The 25,230-nt window shown below is 37.2% G+C and overlaps 1 protein-coding gene across 3 annotated transcripts in view; it reads right to left on the bottom strand.

The window, feature by feature from the left end:
• The window catches only part of STAG1 (stromal antigen 1), a 507,863-nt gene that overhangs the window by 127,576 nt on the left and 355,057 nt on the right, over nucleotides 1-25,230 (bottom strand). For all 3 annotated transcript variants that reach the window (XM_025291338.2, XM_044946850.1, XM_025291345.2), the window contains one exon: nucleotides 5,933-6,056. In XM_025291338.2, the coding sequence (XP_025147123.1) occupies nucleotides 5,933-6,056 (124 nt within the window). The remainder of the gene's footprint in view (nucleotides 1-5,932; nucleotides 6,057-25,230) is intronic.

The raw sequence follows: 25,230 nt of genomic DNA, 5'->3' as shown, positions 1-25,230 counted from the left end.
ACACTGGTCAGAATGGTCACCATTAAAAAGTCTACAAGTAATAAATGCTAGAGAGGATGTGGCAAAAAGGGAACTTTCCTACACCGATGGTGGGAAGCAAAGTTTGTACAGCCACTATGGAAAACAGAATAAAGGTTTCTTAGAAAGCTATAAAAACAGAATTATTATATGATCCAGTAGTCCCACTGCTGGGAATATACCTGAACAAAACTGTAAGTCAAAAAGATATGTGTACCCCTATATTCATTGCATCACTGTTCACATAGCCAAAACATAGAAATGACGTAAATGTCCATTGACAGATGAATGGATTAAGAAGATATGGTAATTATAAACAATAAAATATTACTCAGCCATAAAAAAAATGAAATAATGCCACTTGCAGCAACATGGATGCATCATACTAAGTGAAGTTAGGTCAGAAAGAGCAAGACAAATATCATGAGAACTCATATGTGGAATCTAAAATATGCTACAAATGAACCTACGAAATAGAAACAGAATCACTGACATATAGAACAGACTTGTGGTTGCCATGGGGAAGGGGGAGAGGGAGAGAGATGGACTGGGAGGCTGAGGTTGGTAGACAAAAACTATTACATTCAGAATGGATAAAAAACAAGATCCTAATATATAGCACAGGAAACTATACTGGATATCCAGTGATAAATCACATTGGAAAGGAATATAAAAAAAGGAATATATGTATCTGTATAACTGAGTCACTTTGCAGTACTACAGAGATTGGATAATATAAACTAACTATTTTTCAATTAAAAAAAATTTAAACTTTCCAACCTATTAAAAAAAATAAATTGCCCTGAGCTCTTTAAAAATAAACTAAAAATGACCTACAGGTTAATTATGGTAACATACAGAAAATAAGTCTTAATTGTGGACACAATGGAGAAAAGAGAGGGTAGGATGAAGGGAGAAAGTAGCATTGACATACATACATACAGTTCAGTTGCTCAGTTGTGTCCGAGCCTTTGAGACCCCACGGACAGCAGCACCTCAGGCCTCCCTGTCCATCACCAAGTCCCGAAGCTTGCTCAAACTATATCCATTGAGTTGGTGATGCCATCCAACCATGTCACCCTCTGTCATCCCTTTCTCCTCCTAACCCTTCAGTCTTGCCCAGCATCAGGGTCTTCTTCAATGAGTCAGTTCTTTGCATCAAGTGGCCCAAGTACTGGAGCTTCAACTTCAGCTTCAGTCCTTCCAATGAATATTCAGGACCGATTTCCTTTAGGATGGACTGGTTTGATCTCCTTGCAGTCTAAGGGACTCTCAAGAGTCTTCTCCAACACCACAATTCAAAAGCATCAATTCTTTGGCACTCAACTCTCTTTATGGTTCAACTCTCACATCCATACATGACTACTGGAAAAACCATAGCTTTGACTAGACGGACCTTTGCTGGCAAAGTAATGTCTCTGCTTAATATGCTGTCTAGGTTGGTCATAGCTTTTCTTCCAAAGAGCAAGCAAGCATCTTTTAATTTCCTGGCTTAAGTCGTATTTCCAGTGATTTTGGAGCCCAAGAATAAAGGCTCTTACTGTTTCCATTGTTTTCCCCTCTACTTGCCATGAGGTGATGGGATTGGATGCCATGATCTTAGTTTCTTGAATATTGAGTTTTAAACCAGCTTTTTCACTCTCCTCTTTCACTTTCATCAAGAGGCTCTTCAGTTGCTTCTTGCTTTCTGCCATAAGGGTGGTGTCATCTGCCTATCTGAGGTTATTGATATTTTTCCCGGCAATCTTGATTCCAGTTTGTGCTTCATCTAGCCCGGCATTTTGCATGATGTACTCTGCATATAAGTTAAATAAGCAGGGTGACATTAGACAGCCTTGATATACTCCTTTCCCAATTTGGAACCAGTCTGTCATTCCATGTCTGGTTCTAACTGTTGCTTCTTGACCTGCATACAGAGTTCATGAGGCAGGTAAGGTGGCCTGGTAGTCCCATCTCTTTAAGAATTTCCCACAGTTTGTTGTGATTCATATAGTCAAAGGCTTTGGTGTAGTCAATAAAGCGGATGTTCCAGATCTTTTTCTGGAACTCTCTTGCTTTTTCAATGATCCAGTGGATGTTGGCAATTTGATCTCTGGTTCCTCTGCCTTTTCTAAATCCAGCTTGAATATCTGGAAGTTCTTGGTTCAGGTACCGTTGAAGCTTCGCTTGGAGAATTTTGAGCATTATTTTGCTAGCATGTGAGATATGTGCAGTTGTGTAGTACTTTGAACATTCTTTGGCACTGCCTTTGTTTGGGACTGGAAAGAAAACTGACCTTTTCCAGTTCTGTGGCCACTACTCAGTCTTCCAGATTTGCTGGCATATTGAGTGCAGTACTTTCACAGCATCATCTTTTAGGATTTGAAATAGCTCAACTGGAATTCTGTCACCTCCTCTAGCTTTACTTCTTAGTGATACTTCCTAAGGCCCCCTTGACTTCACATTCCAGGATGTTTGGCTTTTAGTTAAGTGATCACACCATTGTGGTTATCTGGGTCATGAAGATCTTTTTGCCACCTCTTCCTAATAGAGTCTGCTTCTGTCAGGTCCATACTGTTTCTGTCCTTTATTGAGCCCAGTTTTGCATGAAATGTTCCCTTGGTATTTCTAATTTTCTTCAAGACACCTCTAGTCTTTCCCATTCTACCGTTTTCCTGTATTTCTTTGCATTGATCACTGAGGAAGAGTTTCTTGTCTCTCCATGCTATTCTTTGGAACTCTGCATTTAAATGTGTATATATTTCCTCTTATCCTTTGCCTTTCGCTTCTCTTCTTTTCTCAGTTATTTGTAAGACCTTCTCAGACAACCTTTCTGCCCTTTTGCATTTCTTTCTCTTGGGGATGGTCTTGATCACTGCCTCTTGTACAATGTCATGAACCTCCATCCATAGTTCTTCTGGCACTCTATCAGGTCTAAACTCTTTAATCTGTTTGTCTTTTCCACTGTATAAGGATTTGATTTAGGTCATACCTGAATGGTCTAGTGGTTTTCCCTACTTTCTTCAAATTAATTTTGCAATAAGGACCTCATGATCTGAGCCACAGTCAGCTCCTGGTCTTGTTTTTGCTGACTGTATAGAGCTTCTCCATCTTTGGCTGCAAAAAATATAATCAATTTGATTTCAATGTTGACCATCTGGTGATGTCTATGTGTAGAATCATCTCTTGTGTTGTTGGAAGAGGGTGTTTGCTATGACCAGTGCGTTCTCTGGGCAAAATTCTGTAAGCCTTTGCCCTGCTTCATTTTGTACTTTAAGGCCAAACTTCAGGTATCTCGTGCCTTTCTACTTTTGCATTCCAGTCCCCTATGATGAAAAGGAATCTTCTTTTGGTGTTAGTTTTAGAAGGTCTTGAAGGTCTTCGTAGAAACCATTCACCTTCAGCTTCTTCAGCATTACTGGTTCAGGCACAGACTTGGAATACTGTGATACTGAATGGTCTGCCATGGAAACCAACACAAATCAGTCTGTCGTTTTTGAGATTGTACCCAAGTACCACAATTTGGACTCTTTTGTTGACTATGAGCGTTACTCCAATTCTTCTAAGGGATTCTTGCCTAAAGTAGTAGAGATAATGGTCATCTGAATTAAATCCGCCCATTCCAGTCCATTTTGGTTCACTGATTCCTAAAATGTCAATATTCACTTTTGCCATCGCCTGTTTGACTACTTCCAATTTACGCTGATTCATGGACCTAACATTCCAGGTTCCTATGCAACGCTGTTCTTTACAGCATTGGACTTTACTTCCATCACTAGTCACATCCAGAACTGGGCATTGTTTTCACTTTGACTCCGTCTCTTCATTGTTTCTGGAGTTATTTCTCCACTCTTCTCCAGTAGCATATTGGGCACCTACTGACCTGAGAAGTTCATCTTTCAGGGTCCTATCTTTTTGCCTTTTCATACTATTTGTGGGGTTCTGAAGGCAAGAATACTGAAGTGGTTTGCCATTCCCTTCTTCAGTGAACCATGTTTTGTCATAACTCTCCACCATGAGTCATCCATCTTGGATGACCCTACATAGCATGGCTCACAGTTTCATTGAATTAGACAAGTCTGTGGTCCATGTGATTAGGTTGCTAGTTTCCTGTTATTGTGGATTTCATTCTGTCTGCCCTCTGGTGAATGAGGATAAGAAGCTTATGGAAGCTTCCTGATGTGAGAGCCTATACTATCATGTAAAAATGGATAACTAGTGGAAAGCTGCTATATAACACAGGGAGCCCAGCCTGGCTTTCTCTGATGACCTAGAGGGGTTGGATGTGAGCAGAGGAGGAGGCTCAAGAGGGAGGGGAAATGTATAAAATTATTTCTGACTCACATTGTTGTACGCAGAAACCAACACAATATTGTAAAGCCATTATCCTCCAATTAACAAATTTTAAAAAATAGCATAAAAAAGAAAGTTACCAAAAAAGATTATTACCAAAATTATCCTAAAAATCAAAAAATAAAATTGCACTTAAAAAGATAAAATACTGGGCTTCCCTTGTGGCCCAGTGGTAAGGAATTCACCTGCCAATGTAGGAGATAAGGGTTCAAATCCCTGATCCAGGAAGATCCAGCATGCCATGGAACAACTAAGCCCATGTGCCACAACTCCTGAGCCTGTGCTCTAGAGATCAGGAAGTGCCAACTACTGAAGCCCACGTTCCCTAGAGCCTGTGCTCTGCAAAAAGAGAAGCCACAACATTGAAAAGCCTATGTACCATAACCAGAATGTAGCTCAAGCTTGCCACAATTAGAGAAAAGCTGGCACAGCAATGAAGATGAAGCACAGCCAAAAATAAACAAACAGAAATTTAAAATGTTTGAATTGATGCTTTTGAACTGTGGTGTTGGAGAAGACTCTTGAGAGTCCCTTGGACTGCAAGGAGATCAAACCAGTCCATTCTGAAGGAGATCAGCCCTGGGATTTCTTTGGAAGGAATGATGCTAAAGCTGAAACTCCAGTACTTTGGCCACCTCATGTGAAGAGTTGACTCATTGGAAAAGACTCTGATGCTGGGAGGGATTGGGGGCAAGAGGAGAAGGGGACGACAGAGGGTGAGATGGCTGGATGGCATCACTGACTCGATGGACGTGAGTCTGTTTGAACTCCGGGAGTTGGTGATGGACAGGAGGCCTGGCGTGCTGAGATTCATGGGGTTGCAAAGAGTCGAACATGACTGAGCGACTGATCTGATCTGATCTGAATACCTATGATACTCATAACAATTCAAATAATGGAATATAGCAACTTTTAAAACAGACTGCTGTGAGATTTAGTTTTATTCTGTGAAAATCTGGCAGTTCAAGTTATAGGAATCTAGGTTATTCAATATAAAAATTCCAGTGATTTCTCATTCCTATCCTTTGTTATTTTAATGATTACATATCCAATATTCAATACTGTGGGATCCCTTTTATGTCAGAGCCTTTTCTAAGAGAGTGGAAGTACAGAAATAGTTTAAAATCAAATATTCTAAAATCCAACAAATCTATTCACCTGTTATAAAAGTTCTACTATGGATATGACCCTTGAGAGTCAAAATAAGAAAGCTTATTTAGTTTTTATATATCAAGAGAAACAAGGAATCTCTTTTGATTATTAACTAGAAAAAGACTGTAATCATAATTGTAATTAGCTTCTTAAAATACTATATCCTCTTAAATTTAGATGTACCAGGCTGTCAATGGTGGTTTAAGATAACATTACAACTAAGTAAGACACGAGTTTTGAGACATGTGCTGATGTTTCAAGTTTCATCATGGCCACAAGTAAACAGTATTCAGCTATATCATCTCAAATTTCATTATTATTACACTTTTTGGAAAAAAACCCAACAAATGCCATCTTAATTTCAAGCTTTTTACCATTAATATTTGCACAAAGCATATCTTCTATCAAAGCTGAGAACAGAGTAACTTACCCTGTCATGAAGAGTCCAGCCAACATATTTTAGGTAACTGTCATTCAAAAAGGCATCACTATACATTTTCATCCATACTCCAATTTCTTCAATACAAATGGCTCTAATTTCAGCAATAGCATCACTAGAGGAGGAAAAAACAAAAGAAAAAACAAAGAAAGGAAAACCTCTGACTAACATTCAAAGGTAGAATGGACTTCGTACTCATTTTCAGCAAGCAACAAAAACAGTATTATCCAAATACTGGGCTTTCCAGGTGGTGCTAGTGTTAAAGAACCCGCCTGACAATGAAGGAGACATAAGAGATGGGGGTTCGATCCCTGGGTTGGTAAGATCCACTGAAGAAAGAAATGGCAATCACTTTAGTATTCTTGCCTGGAGAATTCCATGGGCAGAGAAGCCTGGTGGGGTAAAATCCATAGGGTCACAAAAAGTTGGACATGACTGAAGCAACTTAGCACAATCCAAATACTGTTATTTATACATGCACTCTCGAATGTCTCCAACTTGAATATCTTCTATATTTTATATGACTTCTATAAAAACTACCAATAACAAACTGAAAAAAAAAATGCTTCTGGAAATCATCTTATTTTGACTCAAGTGCTGTATTTTCAGTAGACTCGGAAATGGCATTTGCAGTTTTCTGAAAACCTCACAATTATGGGATCATTAAACATGTTAAAACTTCTAAGGAACTAGAGTATCAATATCCAAATACAGAATAATGTAGAATTCAAAAACTGTTTCTCTAAATAACTTTGAGTTATAAGCTAGTACACATCTAAAGAATTAAACGAAAATAATTTTCATGAACATCAAATTAGTATTTATGAGGCAAAATTTTAGAAGCCTGTATTATTTGAAAATGTATGAGCATGTGTGTTCAGTCACATCTGACTCTGTGATCCTATGGACTGTAACCCACCAGGATCCTCTGTCCATGGAATTTTCCAGGCAAGAATACAGTAGTGGGTTGCTATTTCCTTTAACAGGCTATCTTCCTGACCCAGATATCAAACCAGTGTCTCCTGAATTGGTAGGCAGATTTTTTTATTACTGTGCCACTCGGGCAGCCCTTGAAAATATAGCTTACAAAATCCAAGACCTTAATTCATGTTTAGTCACAAAAGAACAATCCTGGTGACTACACTATGCAATTGTAGGAGAAAAAACTGCAAAAGTCAAGGTCTCTGGCTCTGTGCCCAGACAACTTGTCACCTAACCATCAGCATCCACCACAACCCTCTTGGGATTACTTCTGTTCTAAAATCTGTGCACCACAAACACAATATTAACCTTATCTTTCAACAGGTTAATAATTCTGTCTAAAAACACTCCCAAATTATACAATATGGTAAATCCTACCTTTCTTTTGTAAATCAATCTTAAAGGTTTCTGAGCTGCCATACATGAATACATAGTTAAAACTTCAGGTAATTTTTAATTCTCCAATTTACACAAGGCAATCATCTATCAAGGTGCTTTTCTTGGTTTCTCTTTTGAGATGAGTGCTAGTATTCTAATATTTAATTCTCTGCTCTAATAAATTTTAGTTCCAAGTCCATGTCATTGCTTAAAAATAAAAATATGAAACGCTCTCTCTCAAAAGTATACTACCAATTACAGAGTTAAGGTCTTCCTACATTTTTGTTGTTGTTGCTGTTGCTAATACCCTTTTCTCTATAGCACGGAGGCAAGTGATACAGACTTTGGAGCAAGATATCTTGAGTGTAAATCCTAACTCTGCTATTTACTAGCTGCAAGTTACTTCCCTCTTTCTTCATTTCCTCATCGGTAAAACAATAATGGAATCTAGACCTCATAGTTACTGTGAGAAGGTGTAACTGTGAGAAGGTCTGAGAGCAAAATAAAATATTTAGAAATGTGTTTCGTGCACGTGTGCTCAGTCACTTCAGTTGTGTACGGCTCTTTGTGATCCTATGGCTTATAGCCTGCCAGGCTCCTCTGTCCATGGGGATTCTCAAGGCAAAAATACTGGAGTGGCTTGCCATGCCCTCCTGCAGAGGATCTTTCCAACCCAGAGATCGAACCCACGTCTCTTATATCTCATGCATTGGCAGGTGTGTTCTTTACCACTCGCGCCACCTGAGAAGCCCAGAACTGTGTTCTGTACCTACTAAGTGAAAGCGAAGTGAAGTCGCTCAGTCATGTCCGACTCTTAGCAACCCCATGGACTGCAGCCTACCAGGCTCCTCCGCCCATGGGATTTTCCAGGCAAGAGTACTGGAGTAGGGTGCCATTGCCTTCTCTGATACCTACTAAAACCTTCCCTAAATGTTCATTATTATAATCTTTTAGTTATCATCAATCTAGACATTCACATCTAGACAAGACAATATAAAAAGCAGCTTAACATCTGTAAAAGAATGTTCCCTGACCTGTAAAATACTGAATGCAATGGATGAAGGGCATTTTCTAAATATGAAGCATTTATTTTTTTTCTGAATATGAAACATTTCAGACATTACAAAGTTATTAAACTTTAACTTCATATTACATATTTTGAAACTTTACATACATTATATCTTGTAGGTATTGTCTGCAACTTGATTTTTTCACAAGTCAGGTTTTACAATTTATACATACTGATTCATATAGCTTCAACTCCAATATATTAACTTTAACTGATTCAGTGATCTTTTCTACAAATAAATTACAAATTACTTATACATTCTCTCAGTAGCAGACCCCAGTTGTTTCCCAGTTTTTGGTTTTATTAACAATGAATGCCATAAACATTTTCTTACATGTCTCCTTATGCACATGTGTAAGGGTTTCCCTAGGGCAGTATTCTTCAAACAGGGCATTATTACCTATCAGCACATTATGAGTGGCAACCAAAAGCGTTCAGCACAGAAAACACTAAAGTGCTTCACATGGGGTGAGGCAAGTATTTTTTCTTGGATCATCTGTGTACTTGATGTAGGACATGGTCAATACAGGAATCCGCCTACAATGCAGGAGACACACGTTTGATTCCTGGGTTCGGAAGATCCCCTGGAGAAGGAAATGGCAACCCACTCCAGTATTCCTGCCTGGAAAATCCCATGGGCAGAGGACCCTGGAGGGCTACAGTCCATGGGGTTGCAGGAGTCAGAAACGAGTTATGGACTAAACCATGGTCAATGAAGTCTGTGAGAGAGTGCTGTTATACTGAGAAGTAGAATTTACTGGGTGAGAATGAATACACATCGTCACCTTAATTAGATATTAACAAATTTCTCCATATAGTGCTTTAAATCCCTGCCTGACATCGTGTTCTACTATTTCATATAAATTTCCACCTCTAAGAACTACAAGTTCATATACTTTGCGTTCTACTGGAGTAAGTCAAAAATAAAACAAACAACAACATAGCTCCCCATCCAAAAACAAAACATAAACACAAAATACCCATTTTAGTTCTCCCAGTCCTACCAAGCAGTCATTCCCAGAGATCTATTACACTTATTCCCTGCTAAATTACTTTTGTAAAGACTAATCCTAAAATAAAAATAAAAACCAAAACAAACCAAAACCAGGCTGAGTTTTTTTTTTTTTTAACTACACAGTCTCAGGGAAGCAGGCAAAGGATAAAATTAATAGGTATAGTGACTAAAACTATAGTAACTATGGGACTTCCCTCATGATCCAGTGGTTAAGAATCTGCCTTCCATTGCAGGGGACATGCACTGGATCCCTAATCTGGGAGCTGGATCCCACATGCCATGGAGGAAGTAAACTCATGCATCCCAACTACTGAGTCTGTGAGCCTCAACTGGAGAGAAGCCCATGCGCTACAATGAAAGATCCCATGAGCAGCAACTAAGACCTGATGCAGACAAAAATAAATGAATAAATAAATAAATATTACAAACAAACTTCAGTGACTATTAAGTATGGTAATTCACAATATAGCTCAATCATTCTTCTACTCATTACTATTGGTATTATCCTTACTATTGGAATTAAGATTATAGGTGGTTGATTTCCAAGGCTAGAGAATATAAAGGCTTAGCTTTATTTCAATAGGAAAAACTGAAAATAGTGTTCAAAATCTTTTTTTTATAACCATATCTATGTCTAACCCTGATCTTTAATGTCTTTTTTTAAAAAGGTATTTTTTGTTTGAGTATAGTTGTTTTACAATGTTGGGCTATTTCCTGCTGTATAGCAAACTGAATCAGCTATATGAATACATATTCTAATGCCATTTTGGCTCACTTTATTAGACTCCCGAAAGCTCATGTTTTTGGAACACAGCTCTCCTCTGTGTGCACTGCCAATATTTTGATTCAGCTTTTCTTCTTGGAATCCCAGTCCCTGTCTACTTCAGATGCTCATCTGACCCTTCCAACTTCAATTTAACTGTGTGTGATAAGATAGCTCATTTTACTACTATTAAAAGTCCCTTAGTATTATTTCAGGTCTAGCTATAGCTATAAATAATGATTTCTGAATCTTAAAACATATTTCTCAAAAATTAAAAAGACTTCAGAGGTAGGCAAGCCTGAAAATCTAATGTCAATAAAGTTTTGTTTTCTGTAAAAAAATAAAATAAAATAAAAATAAAAGTCCCTTGGTGATTCTTCTCCAATTTGGGTTTTGGAGTGCTAATATACTTTGTTTGCTGATACCACCCTATTAACCATTCTCTACATGTAATTATATTATGTAATCATAAATTATAGAGTAGAATTTTTTGGTGGTGGTCTTACAATTTCCATAGATTTCGTTACTATTCCCTATTGTGGAGGCACATGCCTCTTTTCTTGAATATGGGTGTCTTTATTGCTTCTTGTTACATGGCGAAAGATAACCAATATTATTAATTTTTATACTGTTCAAGATGAGGGTGAAAGATGACAGTGAAAAAGCTGGCTTAAAACTCAAAAGTCAAAAACTAAGATCATGGTAACTGGTCCTATCACTTCATGGGAACTAGATGGGGAAAAAGTGCAAAGTGACAAATTTTATTTTCATGGGCACCAAAATCACTGCAGACAGTGACTGTAGCCAGGAAATTAAAAGATGTTTGCTCCTTGGAAGAAAAGCTATGACAAAACCTAAGTTCAGTTCAGTTCAGTCTCTCAGTCATGTCTGACTCTTTGCGACCCCATGAATCGCAGCACGCCAGGCCTCCCTGTCCATCACCAACTCCCGGAGTTCACTCAAACTCACCCCCATTGAGTTGGTGATGTCACCCAACCATCTCATCTTCTGTCATCCCCTTTTCCTCTTGCCCCCAATCCCTCCCAGCATCAGTCTTTTCCAATGAGTCAACTCTTCACATGAGGTGGACAAAGTACTGGAGTTTCAGCTTTAGCATCAGTCCTTCCAAAGAAATCCCAGGGCTGATCTCCTTCAGAATGGACTGGTTGGATCTCCTTGCAGTCCAAGGGACTCTCAAGAGTCTTCTCCAACACCACAGTTCAAAAGCATCAATTCTTCAGCACTCAGCTTTCTTCACAGTCCAATTCTCACATCCATACATGACCACTGGAAAAACCATAAATAGCATATTAAAAAGAAGAGACACCTCTTTGCCAAAAAATGTCTGCGTAGTTAAAGGTATGGTTTTTCCAGTAGTCATGTATGGATGTGAGAGTTGGACTATAAAGAAGGCTGAGCACCAAAGAAATGATGCTTTCTAACTGTGGGGCTGGAGAAGACTTTTGAGAGTCCCTTGGACTGCAAGGAGATACAATCAGTCCATCCTAAAGGAAATCAACCCTGAATATTCATTGGAAGGACTGATGCTGAAGCTGAAGCTCCAATACTTTAGCCACCTGATGCGAAGAGCTGACACATTGGGAAATATCCTGATGCTGGGGAAGACTGAGGATAGGAGGACAAGGAGAGGACAGAGGATGAGGTGGTTGGATGGCAACACTGACACAATAGAAATGAGTCTGAGCAAGCTCCAGGAGATAAAGAAGGACAGGGAAGCCTGGCGTGCTACAGTCCACGGGGTCTCAAGGAGTTGGAAATGACTTAGTGATAGAGCAACTACAACTGTTAGTTTTATTATTATTAAAGGCCTTTACCAATTAAGCCATTACAAATTTTCTTCTAGTTTAGTCTGTGAATGAGTTCTTTAGTTCAAATATCTCAACTATACAGACTACATGTCTGTGATCATTCCTAACCATACAGTGCCCTCATTCCACTCTGATTATGTACAATGATTATTCTTTTAAGTTTCAGTAAAGTTTCAGTTCTTCCACGATTCATGGCATATCCTCTTATTAACAGAGAATGCTTTCTTGCTTTCCAGGAACTAACATTCTATTTAAGTATATGAACTAGGAAATGAAAATTTAGTACACTTCTAAATATCCCCTGGTTTGATTACAGTATATCTTTTGATACACAGATATTTTTCTCATATAAGAGTCTTTCAGTCCTTGATTTTCATACTAAATTTATTTTTAATGTCTTAATCTACTTCCGAAGGCCTCACTCCATTTTGAAAGGTAACATTTAGCTGCAGGTGTTTGGAAGTTTCCAAGGTAAAGATTAAAGTGTGGGAGCATAAAACTTAGTAAAACAAGAGGAAAGGTATAAAGACAATAATATGAGGAACTAATTTCTATTAGTTCTAGAACTGGGGTCTTGAAATGAACAACTAAAAATGAAGTTAGAATATACATTGTTATTGATATTTAGTCGACAAGTCATGCCTGACCCTTGATTGTGACCCAATGAACTGCAGTCTGCCAGGCTCCTCTGTGCATGGGATTTCCCAGACAAGAATGCTGGAGTGGGTTGCCATTTCCTTTTCCAAGGGACATTTCTGACCCAGGGGTTAAACCAATGTCTCCTGCTTAGAGGTGGATTCTTCACCATTGAGCCAATTGGGAAAACTCAAAGAAAGAAAAAAACTAGAAAAGAATAATTCTGTGGCAATTAATCCTTTGCTGTACCTCTTTTTTTTTTTTTTCTTCACAGTACAAAAGAATAATTATATTCATTTCTATGGAAAACTTCTATACTTTATTGATCCTCACAGTTACTGTACCTTTAATTTAATATCTGGACTTAAGTTTTTGTTTTGAATTCCTTTCCTGGCAGATGAAATTTAAATTGTTTTCTGTTAATTAATTTTAATTAAATATTTTGTGAACTACCCTTACAGATGCTTTCCCAGTAAGAAAGAATGCTAAATTGGCAAATAAATTTCAGAGACAAATTCTTAGTTAATATACATGTTTTGACACAGTTATCTCTCTTATACAAGAAATCTCATGAGGGCACTAGATTAGGAAGTATGATTATGAATGCTGAGAAGGTCTGCTATCTAAATTGTACAACACAGTAAATTCATGTCTCAACCAATTTTGTCACTAATGTTTAGCTAAAAAATTTACATTTTTCAAAATAGCACAACTCTTACTAGGTGAACAAAAGCCTAAGGGAAAGGAATAGCTGAAGGACTCACTAAAAAGTCATACTGTATCATTCACTGGACTGTGAATAAGAACTAGAGAATACACAGCTTGCAGAAAATGATTAAAATATTCACTTAGAGAGTGTTAAATGTTAATAAAGGGCAGTACAGGGAACACTGAACCATGTAAATGATGGAGAGAAACAGAGGGTCAAAGAAGGCTTCTGAGAGGCAGTAATGTTTGTATAGATCCAAACAACTGAAACTCTCTTGGTGTGCTTACAAAATCCAAACCTTCCACTAAACTATTTCAGTATGACCAGTGTTATTTAAAGCTGTGGTCCCTAACCTCTGGGATTTAATGCCCGATGAAATGAGGTGGAGATGAAATAGTAATAATAGAAACGAAGGGCACAGTATATGAATCCTTGCAAAACCATTCCCCTTCACCTCTGGTCCATGAAAAAATTGTCTTCAATGAAACCAGTCCCTGGTACCAAAAAGGTTGGGGACCACTGATTTTAAGTGCATCAGAAACATAATAAGCTTACAGAAATTAAAAATACATTTCCTTTCGTTTGTTGTATTATCCATCAGAAAAAATACGGGCAAAATACATGACAATGATTATATCACTAAAAGTATCCCACAGAACAAGTGACATAGTTATCTGCTATCTTGTATTACCCCTTAACATGTAACTATTAACAGAAGTTTATGTATAAGAATAAAAACTGAATGTCAAGGATACATTAACTTTCAAGGAAAAATATATTTAATTTATATTTACATTGAAACTATGAATTTGACCCACATGTTTAGGTCAAAGATGAAATGTTAGGAAGTAAGGATATTAAAGAAGTAGAATGACAGGTTTACTCATAATAAATCATATCATCATATAGTATAAGAACAGTTCTGAAAATGTGATTTGAAATGTTCCATTATTGTATAAAAAAATGAAAGATTCAACAGGTCTTTCTCAACGGGTTTAGCACTGAGCTACCAGAGAAGCCCAAAAACTAATAATATTTAAATTCTTTTACTGACATTAAAATAACCGTCTTTCTTTTCCGATTGCTTTTAAGACCTCTTCTTGGTCTTTGATGTTTTGTACTTTGACTATGGTATGCATAGATGTGAAATATTTTTCTTAACCTACTTAACACTCACTAATTTTTTTCATTCTGTTTTTCTAACCAATTTTTGAAATTTCAGTAAATTTTATTACTACTTTCCAATATGTCTCTCTTCTTTTGAAATATTATGTGAAGGACTTACAAAGCCTCTCAAATGATTGCCTTTTTTTCAGAAATGCCATTCTATTACATTCTATGTCTAGACTCTTCAACACTCTAAAGTATATTTTATTCACTAAATATATATCCATTAATAGAGTTTTTATATCTGGTATTTTAAAATTGTATTTTTAAGTCTACTTGTTTATATAATATGCCATTTAATTGTTGAATAAACTGAGTCATTTGCTATATGAATTTCCCACAGTCTGGACTAAAATGATACCATAAGGATTCAGTCAGACAGAATGATCTTCTATTTTCTGTATTTCCTATAACTAGGACTTAAATCTAGCAACATATACATTAATATTTAGTTTTTGTTTGAAGCTGGGGTGGCAGGTGAGACATAAAGCATCAACTGAAACTGGCATCTCTCCATGGAACTTCTATTTCTATGTATATGCAATAACATCTTTCTTTAACAAATAAAATAGATTAAGAGATACTTCTGGAAATATCAATAACCGGTATTCATGACATGCTAATCACTTTGGCAAGAAGATCATACTCTTCCATTTTGAGGAACTGAAATTCAGTGTATCAAAAATGAGCTAGTTCATCAGGCACTCTGTTTATCAGACCTAGTCCCTCGAATCTGTTTGTCACTTCCACTGTATAATTATAAGGGATTTGATTTAGGTCACCCCTGAATAGTCTAGTGGTTTTCCCCATTTTCTTCCATTTAAGTCTGAATTTGGCAATAAAGGAGTTCATGTTCTGAGCCACAGTCAGCTCCGAGTCTTGTTTTTGCTGACTAGAGACTTCTCCATCTTGGGCTGCAAAGAATATAATCAACCTGATTTTGGTGTTGACCATCTGATGATGTTCATGTGTAGAGTCTTCTCTTGTGTTGTTGGAAGAGGGTGGTTGCTATCACCAGTGGGTTCTCTTGGCAAAACTCTATTAGCCTTTGCCCTGCTTTATTCTGTATTCCAAGCCAAATTTGCCTGTTACTCCAGGTAACTCTTGACTTCCTACTTTTGCATTCCAGTCCCCTATAATGAAAAGGACATCTTTTCTGGGTGTTAGTTCTAGAAAGTATTGTCAGTCTTCAAAGAACTGTTCAACTTCAGCTTGTTCAGCATTACTGGTCAGGGCACAGACTTGGATTACCATGATATGGAATGGTTTGGCTTGGAAACGAACACAGATCATTCTGTCGTTTTTGAGATTGCATTCAAGCACTGCATTTTGGACTCTTTTGTTGACTACAATGGCTACTCCATTTCTTCTAAGGGATTCTTGCCCACAGTAGTAGATATAATCGTCATCTGAGTTAAATTCACCCATTCTAATATATTTTAGTTTGCTGATTCCTAATATGTCAACATTCACTCTTGCCATCTCCTGTTTGACCACTTCCAATTTGCTTTGATTCATGGAACTAACATTCCAGGTTCCTATGCAATACTACTCTTTATAGCATCGGACCTTGCGTCCATCACCAGTCATTTCCACAACTGGGTGTTGTTTTTGCATTGGCTCCATCTCTTCATTCTTTCTGGAGTTATTTCGCCACTGATCTCCAGTAGCATTTTGGGCACCTACTGACCTGGGGAGTTCATCTTTCAGGGTCTTACCTTTTTTGCCTTTTCATACTGTTCATGGGGTTCTCAAAGCAAGAATATAAAAGTGGTTTGCCATTCCTTTCTCCAGTGGACCACATTTTGTCAGAACTCTCCACTATGAACCATCCATCTTGGGTGGCCCTACATGGCATGGTTTATACTTTCACTGAGTTAGACAAGGCTGTGGTCCATGTGATTATACCTGTTAGTTTTATGTGATTGTGGTTTTCAGTCTGTCTGCCCTCTGATACAGAAGGATAAGAAGCTTATGGAAGCTTTCTGATGGGAGAGACTGAGGGGGAAATTGGGTCTTGTTCTGATGGGCAGGGCCAGGTTAAGTAAATCTTTAATACAATTTTCTGTTGATGGGTGGCACTGTGTCCCCTCCCTGCTATTTACCAGGGGCCAAATTATGGTGGAGGTAATGAAAATAACAGCAACCTCCTTCAAAAGATCCCATGCATGTACTGCTACACTCAGTGCCCCCAATTCTGGAGAAGGGTACCACTGACCCACACCTCCACTGGAGATTCCTGGACACTCACAGGAAAGTCTGGGTCACTGTCTTGTGGGGTCACTACTCCTTTCTCCTGGGGCCTGGTGCATACAAGGTTCTATTTGTGCCCTCCAAGAATCCATTTCCCAGTCCTGTATAAGTTTTGGCAGCTCTATGGTGAGGTTAATGGACACCTCCTCCAAGAGGGCTTATGCCATACGCAAGTCTGCTACACCCAGAGCTCCTGTCCCTGTGGCAGTCCACTCCTGACTGCACTGGCACAGGAGACGCTCAGACACAGTTCTGTCTCAGTCTCTGTGGGGTACCTGGGTCCTGGTGTGCACAAGGTTTATTTGAGCCCTCTGAGCGACTCTGGAGGGAATGAGGCTTTATTCTGAATGAGAATTCACCCCTCCTACCATCTTGCTAGGGCTTCTCCTTTGCCCCTGGGCGTGGGGTATCTCCTCACAGCTGCTCCTAGACAAAGTGCATGATGAAGTATGGGTAGAGTCACCTGACACTGTATAGGAGGCTGGGATCAAGACCTTCCCTAAGAAAAAGAAATCGAAAAAGCAAGAGTTCCAGAAGAACATCTATTTTTGCTTTATTGACTATGCCAAAGCCTTTGACTGTGTGGATCACAATAAACTGTGGAAAATTCTGAAAGAGATGGGAATACCAGAACACCTGATCTGCCTCTTGAGAAATTTGTATGCAGGTCAGGAAGCAACAGTTAGAACTGGATATGGAACAATAGACTTGTTCCAAATCAGGAAAGGAGTACGTTAAAGCTGTATATTGCCACCCTGCTTATTTAAGTCATATGCAGAGTACATCATGAGAAATGCTGGGCTGGATGCAGCACAAGGTGGAATCAAGATTGCTGGGAGAAATATCAATAACCTCAGATATGCAGATGATACCACCCTTATGGCAGAAAGCAAAGAAGAATTAAAGAGACTCTTGATGAAAGTGAAAGAGGAGAGTGAAAAAGTTGTTTTAAAGCTCAATAATCAGAAAACTAAGATCATGGCATCCGGTCCCATCACTTCATGGCAAATAGATGGAGAAACTGTGGAAACAGTGGCAGACTTGATTTTTTGGGGGCTCCAAAATCACTGCAGATGGTGACTGCAGGCATGAAATTAAAAGATGCTTACTCTTTGGAATAAAAGTTATGACCAACCCAAATAGCATATTAAAAGGCAGAGACATTACTCTGCCAACAACGGTCTGTCTAGTCAAAGCTATGGTTTTTCCAGTACTTATGTATGGATGTGGGAGTTGGACTATAAAGAAAACTGAGCGCCAAAGAACTGATGCTTTTGAACTGTGGTGTTGGAGAAGATTCTTGAGAGTCCCTTGGATTGCAAGGAGATCCAACCAGTCTATCCTAAAGGAAATCAGTCCAGAATATTCATTGGAAGGACTGATGTTGAAGGTGAAACTCCATTACTTTGGCCACCTGATGCGAAGATTGACCCATTTGAAAAGACCCTGATACTGGGCAAGATTGAAGGTGGGAGGAGAAGGCAACAACAGAGGATGAGATGGTTGGATGACATCACTGACTTGATGGACTTGAGTTTGAGTAAACTCTGGAAGTTGGTGATGGACAGGGAGGCCTGGCATGCTGCAGTCCATGGGGCTGCAAAGAGTCGGACACGAATGAGTGACTGAAATGATACTGAAATTGAAAACTGAGCTATGGCAGACTCAGTGATAGCATACAAGGTCTGATTAAATTAAAAATCAATAAGCTAACAGTAAGAAATTAAAGAATTGTTGTTTCTATGAGAATAATAGACTGAAGACTTTGGCAACCCTCAAAAAGGGCGAGTCACTAAAAGAAAATAAAGGCTATGTTACTTTGGGCTTGAAGACTAAAGTAAAATCATAAAAAATGAAACAGATTCTGCACTGAATATTGCATGGCTGAGCCAAGATGGATAGGGTTTATACTTCTACTAAAAAAAGTAAAAAAAGCAGCATAAAATATATAAAATAATAGCTTTTAGATGTTGGAATGTCAGGCAGAGAAGCGCAGTAGTATAGGCAGAGGAACCCCGAAAGAGACTGGGTATCTCCCTGAGTTGAGGAAAAGGAGCTGGGACTATAGATGGCAGGGTAGCTAAATTACTACAAGGCATGGTACTGAGATGCACATGACAGTGGGCTCCGTAAGTGTGCAGAAAGACCCCAGCAAGTCTTCAGCTGAATACTCAAGAGCATGTGCATGTGAAGAAACCACCCAATGCTGAGGAAAGAATGGAAAGAGCAGACCGGACAATATCTGGAGCAAACATAGGGCCTGGAATACCTTTGTGTTCCAATGAATTAGAACAGAAAAGCCTTGTAATTCATCAAGAAAAGTACAAAAAATGTTTTACTTTAGTACCTGGGTAAAGTTAACCTTAGACTAAATGCTGCATTGGTCCACTTTACATACCTTGATAAAAAAGTCTTGAAAAGACCAAACATTAATTATGTCCCAGAAAAAAGTGGATGATAATTTTCAGAATGTCTTGTCTGGCACTCAACAAAACCCACTGGCTGGCATCTAATAAAAATTGTGAGGCCTTCAAAGAAGAAAGAAAATGACTCATAAGAATGAGAAAAATCAATCAAAACAAACAAAACCAGAAATAATGCAATGATGAAACTAGTAAAATAAAGAGTAAAACATAACAATTAAATTCATGTGTTCAAGAGGCTATAGGAAAGCCTGCAGAGAATAAAAGAAACATGAAGAAAATGACCCCAAAGAATAGCATGAAAGAACAGTAAAAACTAGTTACAAATTTTAAAACATCTTAAATACAACCCAGTGCAAAAGATATATTAACTACAAAGGACACAAGATAAGTATGATAGGAGTTTTAGGTAGAAACAAGGCAAACCACAGAAAATGGATCAATTCCTTTAAAAGACTGAAAAAAAGTCAACCTAAAATCCATACTAAGAGAAAACACCTTTCTAGCCCCCTCCAAATAACTAAAAATATAAAAATAATCTTTGTTTTTCTGGAAATAAATTTTAAGAAGTTGAGAAGCATTTACTTGTAAAAAGGTGATAAAATTTGAGCCAAAAAGAGCAAAAATCTATGGCATCTTGGAAGGGACCTAACCCCTTCAAACATCCTAAGAGCAGCAACAGAAGGTATAGTTGAGTTGACAGGACTGGGAATGCCCATGAAAATCAAAGATTTAAGCTGAGGGAGGTGACTCAACTGATACAGCATGCTACATATCTACACCCAGGGAAGATTTCAATAAAAATGCTGAACTCTATAAGAAATGAATTGGAAAGAACAGAGTTCTGCTTAAAGCTACAGTCCAGCAGAGAGAAATTCTTCATATTAAGTCCAACTAAATTATTCAAAAACAAAATCGCCAACAACAGAACAAATTTCAGGGGTATAATCAGAACCCAAATTTGGTATGATATATTTTGTAAAATAAATAGTTTCTAATAAAAGTTGCATGATGTACTAAGGAAAAGGGAAGTAATAGTTACACCTGGAAATTGAAAAAATCTAAAGAAACTGTCTCTGAATGGGCCCAGTGGTTAAATACAGCAAATATTTTAAAGCAGATATAACAAACAGAATCAATGCATTACAAGAAGCTATACTCAAAGAATCAGATGAGAACATGAGAAGGACACGAGTGGATTATGAAGAAATACCAACCAGAAAATAGGACCAACTGAAAAGTACAATAAAAAAACCTAAAAACTCACAATACTTTCAGCAGTATATTTGAATTGACAGAAAAAAAAAACAAACCACCAAACCTGAAGATAACAGAAAATATCCAAATAATTGAGATGAATAACACTGAGAAGGAAAAACAAGAAAGAGAAAGAGTGAGGAAGAAGGGGAGAAGGAGTGAGATAGAGAGAGAAAGAAAGAATGTGAGTAAGCTCCAAAACCCTAAAAAACAGCATCATGTGTACCAACATATGTGAAAAAGGAGTCCAAACAAAGAGAAATAAGTAAAAAAATATTAGAAGAATCCATGGCTAAAAGCTTCTGAAACTGATGAAAATCATTAATCTCCAGTTCCAAGGTCAACAAAATCTCAGGATAAACACAGAGGTCCATATCTAAACAGATAAACTGTGGAAAGCTAATAAAAATGGGAAAGAAAAGAAAAATGAACAATACAAAAAAGTGACTCATGATGTACAGGGGAAAAGCTAGACTAACAATTACGTTTTTATTCAGAAAATATGAAGTACAGTACGTGGCAGAAAGGCATCGAGTTATTGCAAGGAAAATAAAACTGTCCATCAAGAATTCTACACCCAACAAACCTATCTTTTAAAAATGATGATGAAATAACGCATTTCCAGATAAAGAAAGACTGCTAGCACACTTGCCTTACAAGAAACAGGAAAGTAAGTCCTTCAAACTGAAAGGAAATATAACTATATAATAGCTCACATTCACAGAAGAAAATGAAGAATGTCAGAAATGCTAACAGGGTAAACAGAGAAGACAGAATGAACATTTACTTGTTTAATTTCATTGAATAGCATAAGATTTTGATAGTAGATTATGGTTAAGATGGCACTATTAAGACAATAAACAGAGATAAAAGATATATGACAATAACACTACAAAGGAAGAACAAGAAAATGGAGATATACTGAAGCAAAGAAACTGTATTTATGTGAAGTTAGTTACGCTAATGGGATGAAATTTCTGTAGCAACCATAAAGAAAATAAACAGATTGTTTAATGATTAAAACCCAATATCCATCTCTAGGCTCTCCATAAGAGACATGTTTCATGTTCAAAGACACAAGGAAGTTGTAAATAAAAGGATGAAAAAAGATGTCATATATCAAACAAACAGAAAAGAGCTTTAGGTATGTTATTTTGCAGCAAAGAAGTCTTTAAGAAAAAGATGTTTTATATTAGAAAAGGACATTTCATAATAATAAAAGGTCTATGGGAAAATGTAACAAAATAAAATATATTCTTCTATGCACATGGAGTGTATTTTTGGAAGAGGACATCAAGTAAACTTGTTGTCTCTCACAATTTTTATTGAATATTATACTGGAGAGTCAAGGTAAGTATTAAAAGTGTCTTTGCTCACAAAAGACATGATCCTGTATGTAGAAAATTTTAATGAATCTAAAAAAACAAAACACTGAAACTACATAATGAATGAAAATATTTTATAATTTTTGAGGAATAAAGGAATTATATTTTTAACATATCGATAAGAAGGAATCTAGAACAAAATTAAGGAAACAACCCCCCATTTATAACAAAATAAAAATGAAAACATATAGAAATAAATTCAATAAAAGCAATAAAGACATATACTGAAAATAATAAAAATTGCTAAAAGAAACTAAAGAATATCTAAGTAACTGCAGATACAACCTATACTCACAGAATGGAAAATGCAATATAATGAGGAAGGCAATTCTCTCCATATTGAAGTACTGATTGATTATATTCTCCATCAAAATTCCAGTAAGCTTTTATGTAAAGACTTTATCTATGTGAAGACTTTATCTTATGAAAAGCTTTTATCTATAAAATTTTATGTTCTCACTTTTATGTAGAATTAAAACAGTGAACCTACAGAAATACAGAGTACAAAGATGGCTGCCAAATGCTAAGGGTGGGGGTAAAGTGGGGAAGTATTGATCAAAGAGAACAAACTTCTAGTTTAACATAAAAAGGGTCTAGGGAACTAATGTACAGTACGGTGACTATAGTTAACCATATTGTATTACACAGTTGAAAGCTGCTAAGGGAGTAATTTTTAAATATTACCACAACTATAAATTTTAAAAGGTGAGGTGATGGAGGTATTAACTAACTTTATTGGAGGTTAATCATTTCAAAATATATGTGTTTCAAAGGACTTTGTTGTACACCTTAAACGTATGTATCTTATATGTCAACTAGATCTCAATAAAGCTTTTTAAAAAATTTATTCAATGCAATCCCTATCAAGCTACCAAGGGTATTTTTCACAGAGCTAGAACAAATAATTTCACAATTTGTATGGAAATACAAAAAACCTCGAATAGCCAAAGTGATCTTGAGAAAGAAGAATGGAACTGGAGGAATCAACCTGCCTGACTTCAGTCTCTACTACAAAGCCACAGTCATCGAGACAGTATGGTACTGGCACAAAGACAAAAATATAGATCAATGGAACAAAATAGAAAGCCCAGAGATAAACCCACACACATATGGACACCTTATCTTTGACAAAGGAGCAAGAATATACAATGGAGAAAAGACAATCTCTTTAACAAGTGGTGCTGGGAAAACTGGTCAACCACTTGTAAAAGAATGAAACTGGAACACTTTCTAACACCATACACAAAAATAAACTCAAAATGGATTAAAGATCTAAACATAAGACCAGAAACTATAAAACTCTTAGAGAAGAACATAGGCAAAACACTCGCCAACATAAATCACAGCAGGATCCTCTATGACCCACCTCACAGAATATTGGAAATAAAAGCAAAAATAAACAAATGGGATCTAATTAAAATTAAAAGCTTCTGCACAAGAAAAGAAACTATAAGCAAGGTGAAAAGACAGCCTTCAGAATGGGAAAAAATAATAGCAAATGAAGCAACTGACAAACAACTAATCTCAAAAATATACGAGCAACTCCTGCAGCTCAATTCCAGAAAAATAAACGACCCAATCAAAAAATGGGCCAAAGAACTAAATAGACATTTCTCCAAAGAAGACATACAGATGGCTAACAAACACATGAAAAGATGCTCAACATCACTCATTATCAGAGAAATGCAAATCAAAACCACAATGAGGTACCATTTCACGCCAGTCAGAATGGCTGTGATTCAAAAGTCTACAAGCAATAAATGCTGGAGAGGATGTGGAGAAAAGGGAACCCTTTTACACTGTTGGTGGGAATGCAAACTAGTATAGCCACTACGGAGAACAGTGTGGAGATTCCTTCAAAAACTGGAAATAGAACTGCCATACGACCCAGCAATCCCACTGCTGGGCATACACACTGAGGAAACCAGAATTGAAAGAGACACGAGTACCCCAATGTTCATCGCAGCACTGTTTACAATAGCCAGGACATGGAAGAAACCTAGATGTCCATCAGCAGATGAATGGATAAGAAAGCTGTGGTACATATACACAATGGAGTATTACTCAGCCATTAAAAAGAATACATTTGAATCAGTTCTAATGAGGTGGTTGAAACTGGAGCCGATTACAGAGTGAAGTAAGCCAGAAAGAAATACACTAATACAGTATACTAACACATATATATGGAATTTAGAAAGATGGCAACGATAACCCTATATGCGAGACAGCAAAAGAGACACAGATGTATAAAACAGTCTTTTGGACTCTGTGGGAGAGCGGGGGAATGATTTGGGAGAATAGCATTGAAACATGTATAATATCATATAAGGAACGAATCGCCAGTCCAGGTTTGATGAAGGATACAGGATGTTTGGGGCTGGTGCACTGGGATGACCCAGAGGGTTGGTATGGGGAGGGAGTTGGGAGGGGGATTTAGGATTGGGAACACGTGTATACCTGTGGCGGATGCATGTTGATGTATGGCAAAACCGATACAATATTGTAAAGTAATTAGCCTCTAATTAAAATAAATAAATTAAAAAAAAATTTCAAAACTGAGATCAATACAGGTGGTATAGCTGTAAGAAAAGATTTTAGAAAGATGATAATGATAACCCTGTATGGGAGACAGCAAAACAGACACAGATGTATAGAACAGTCTTTTGGACTCTGGGGGTGGGGGGAGGGGGGTGATTTGGGAGAATGGCATTGAAACATGTATAATATCATATAAGAAATGAATTGCCAGTCCAGGTTCAATGCAGGATACAGGATGCTTGGTGCTGGTGCACTGGGATGACTCAGAGGGATGGTATGGGGAGGGAGAAGAGAGGGGGGTTCAGGATTGGGAACACGTGTACACCCGTGGCGGATTCATGTTGAGGCATGGCAAAACCAATACAATATCGTAAAGTAATTAGCCTCTAATTAAAATAAATAAATTTAATTTTTTAAAAAAGAAAAGATTAAAAAATCCAAAAATAAAACTTGGCATTTACAGTAATTTGAGTCCCAAGAAAAGCACTAAAGCAACTCAGTTGAAGAACAGCCTTCCACCATTGGTGCTTCTAAAAAATACACCTATATGCAAAAAGTGTACTTATACCCTTATATATACCATATACAAAAATTAACTTAAAAATAGTTTATATAAATTAATTTAAATGATTAAACCTCTAGAATATAAGGCATAAGAATGGGTTAGGCAAAATGTTCACAGATATGACATCAAAAGCATGACCAAAGAATAAAAATGGATAAATTATTGCACTGAATTTGAAAACTTTTGCTCTTCAAAAGGTACCATGAAGAAAGAAAATAGAGTCATAGGCTGGGGAAAATTATGAAAATCATTTATGTGATAACACACCAGAATTAAGAATACAAAAAGTACTTTTATAAAATCCTTCTTGATAATTGTTAG

This window comes from Bubalus bubalis, chromosome 1 (genome assembly GCF_019923935.1).
Source record: "Bubalus bubalis isolate 160015118507 breed Murrah chromosome 1, NDDB_SH_1, whole genome shotgun sequence".
Classification (NCBI taxonomy): Eukaryota; Metazoa; Chordata; class Mammalia; order Artiodactyla; family Bovidae; genus Bubalus; species Bubalus bubalis.
The sequence above is the reverse complement of the archived record's forward strand: the minus strand, read 5'-3'. Positions and strand labels throughout refer to the sequence as shown.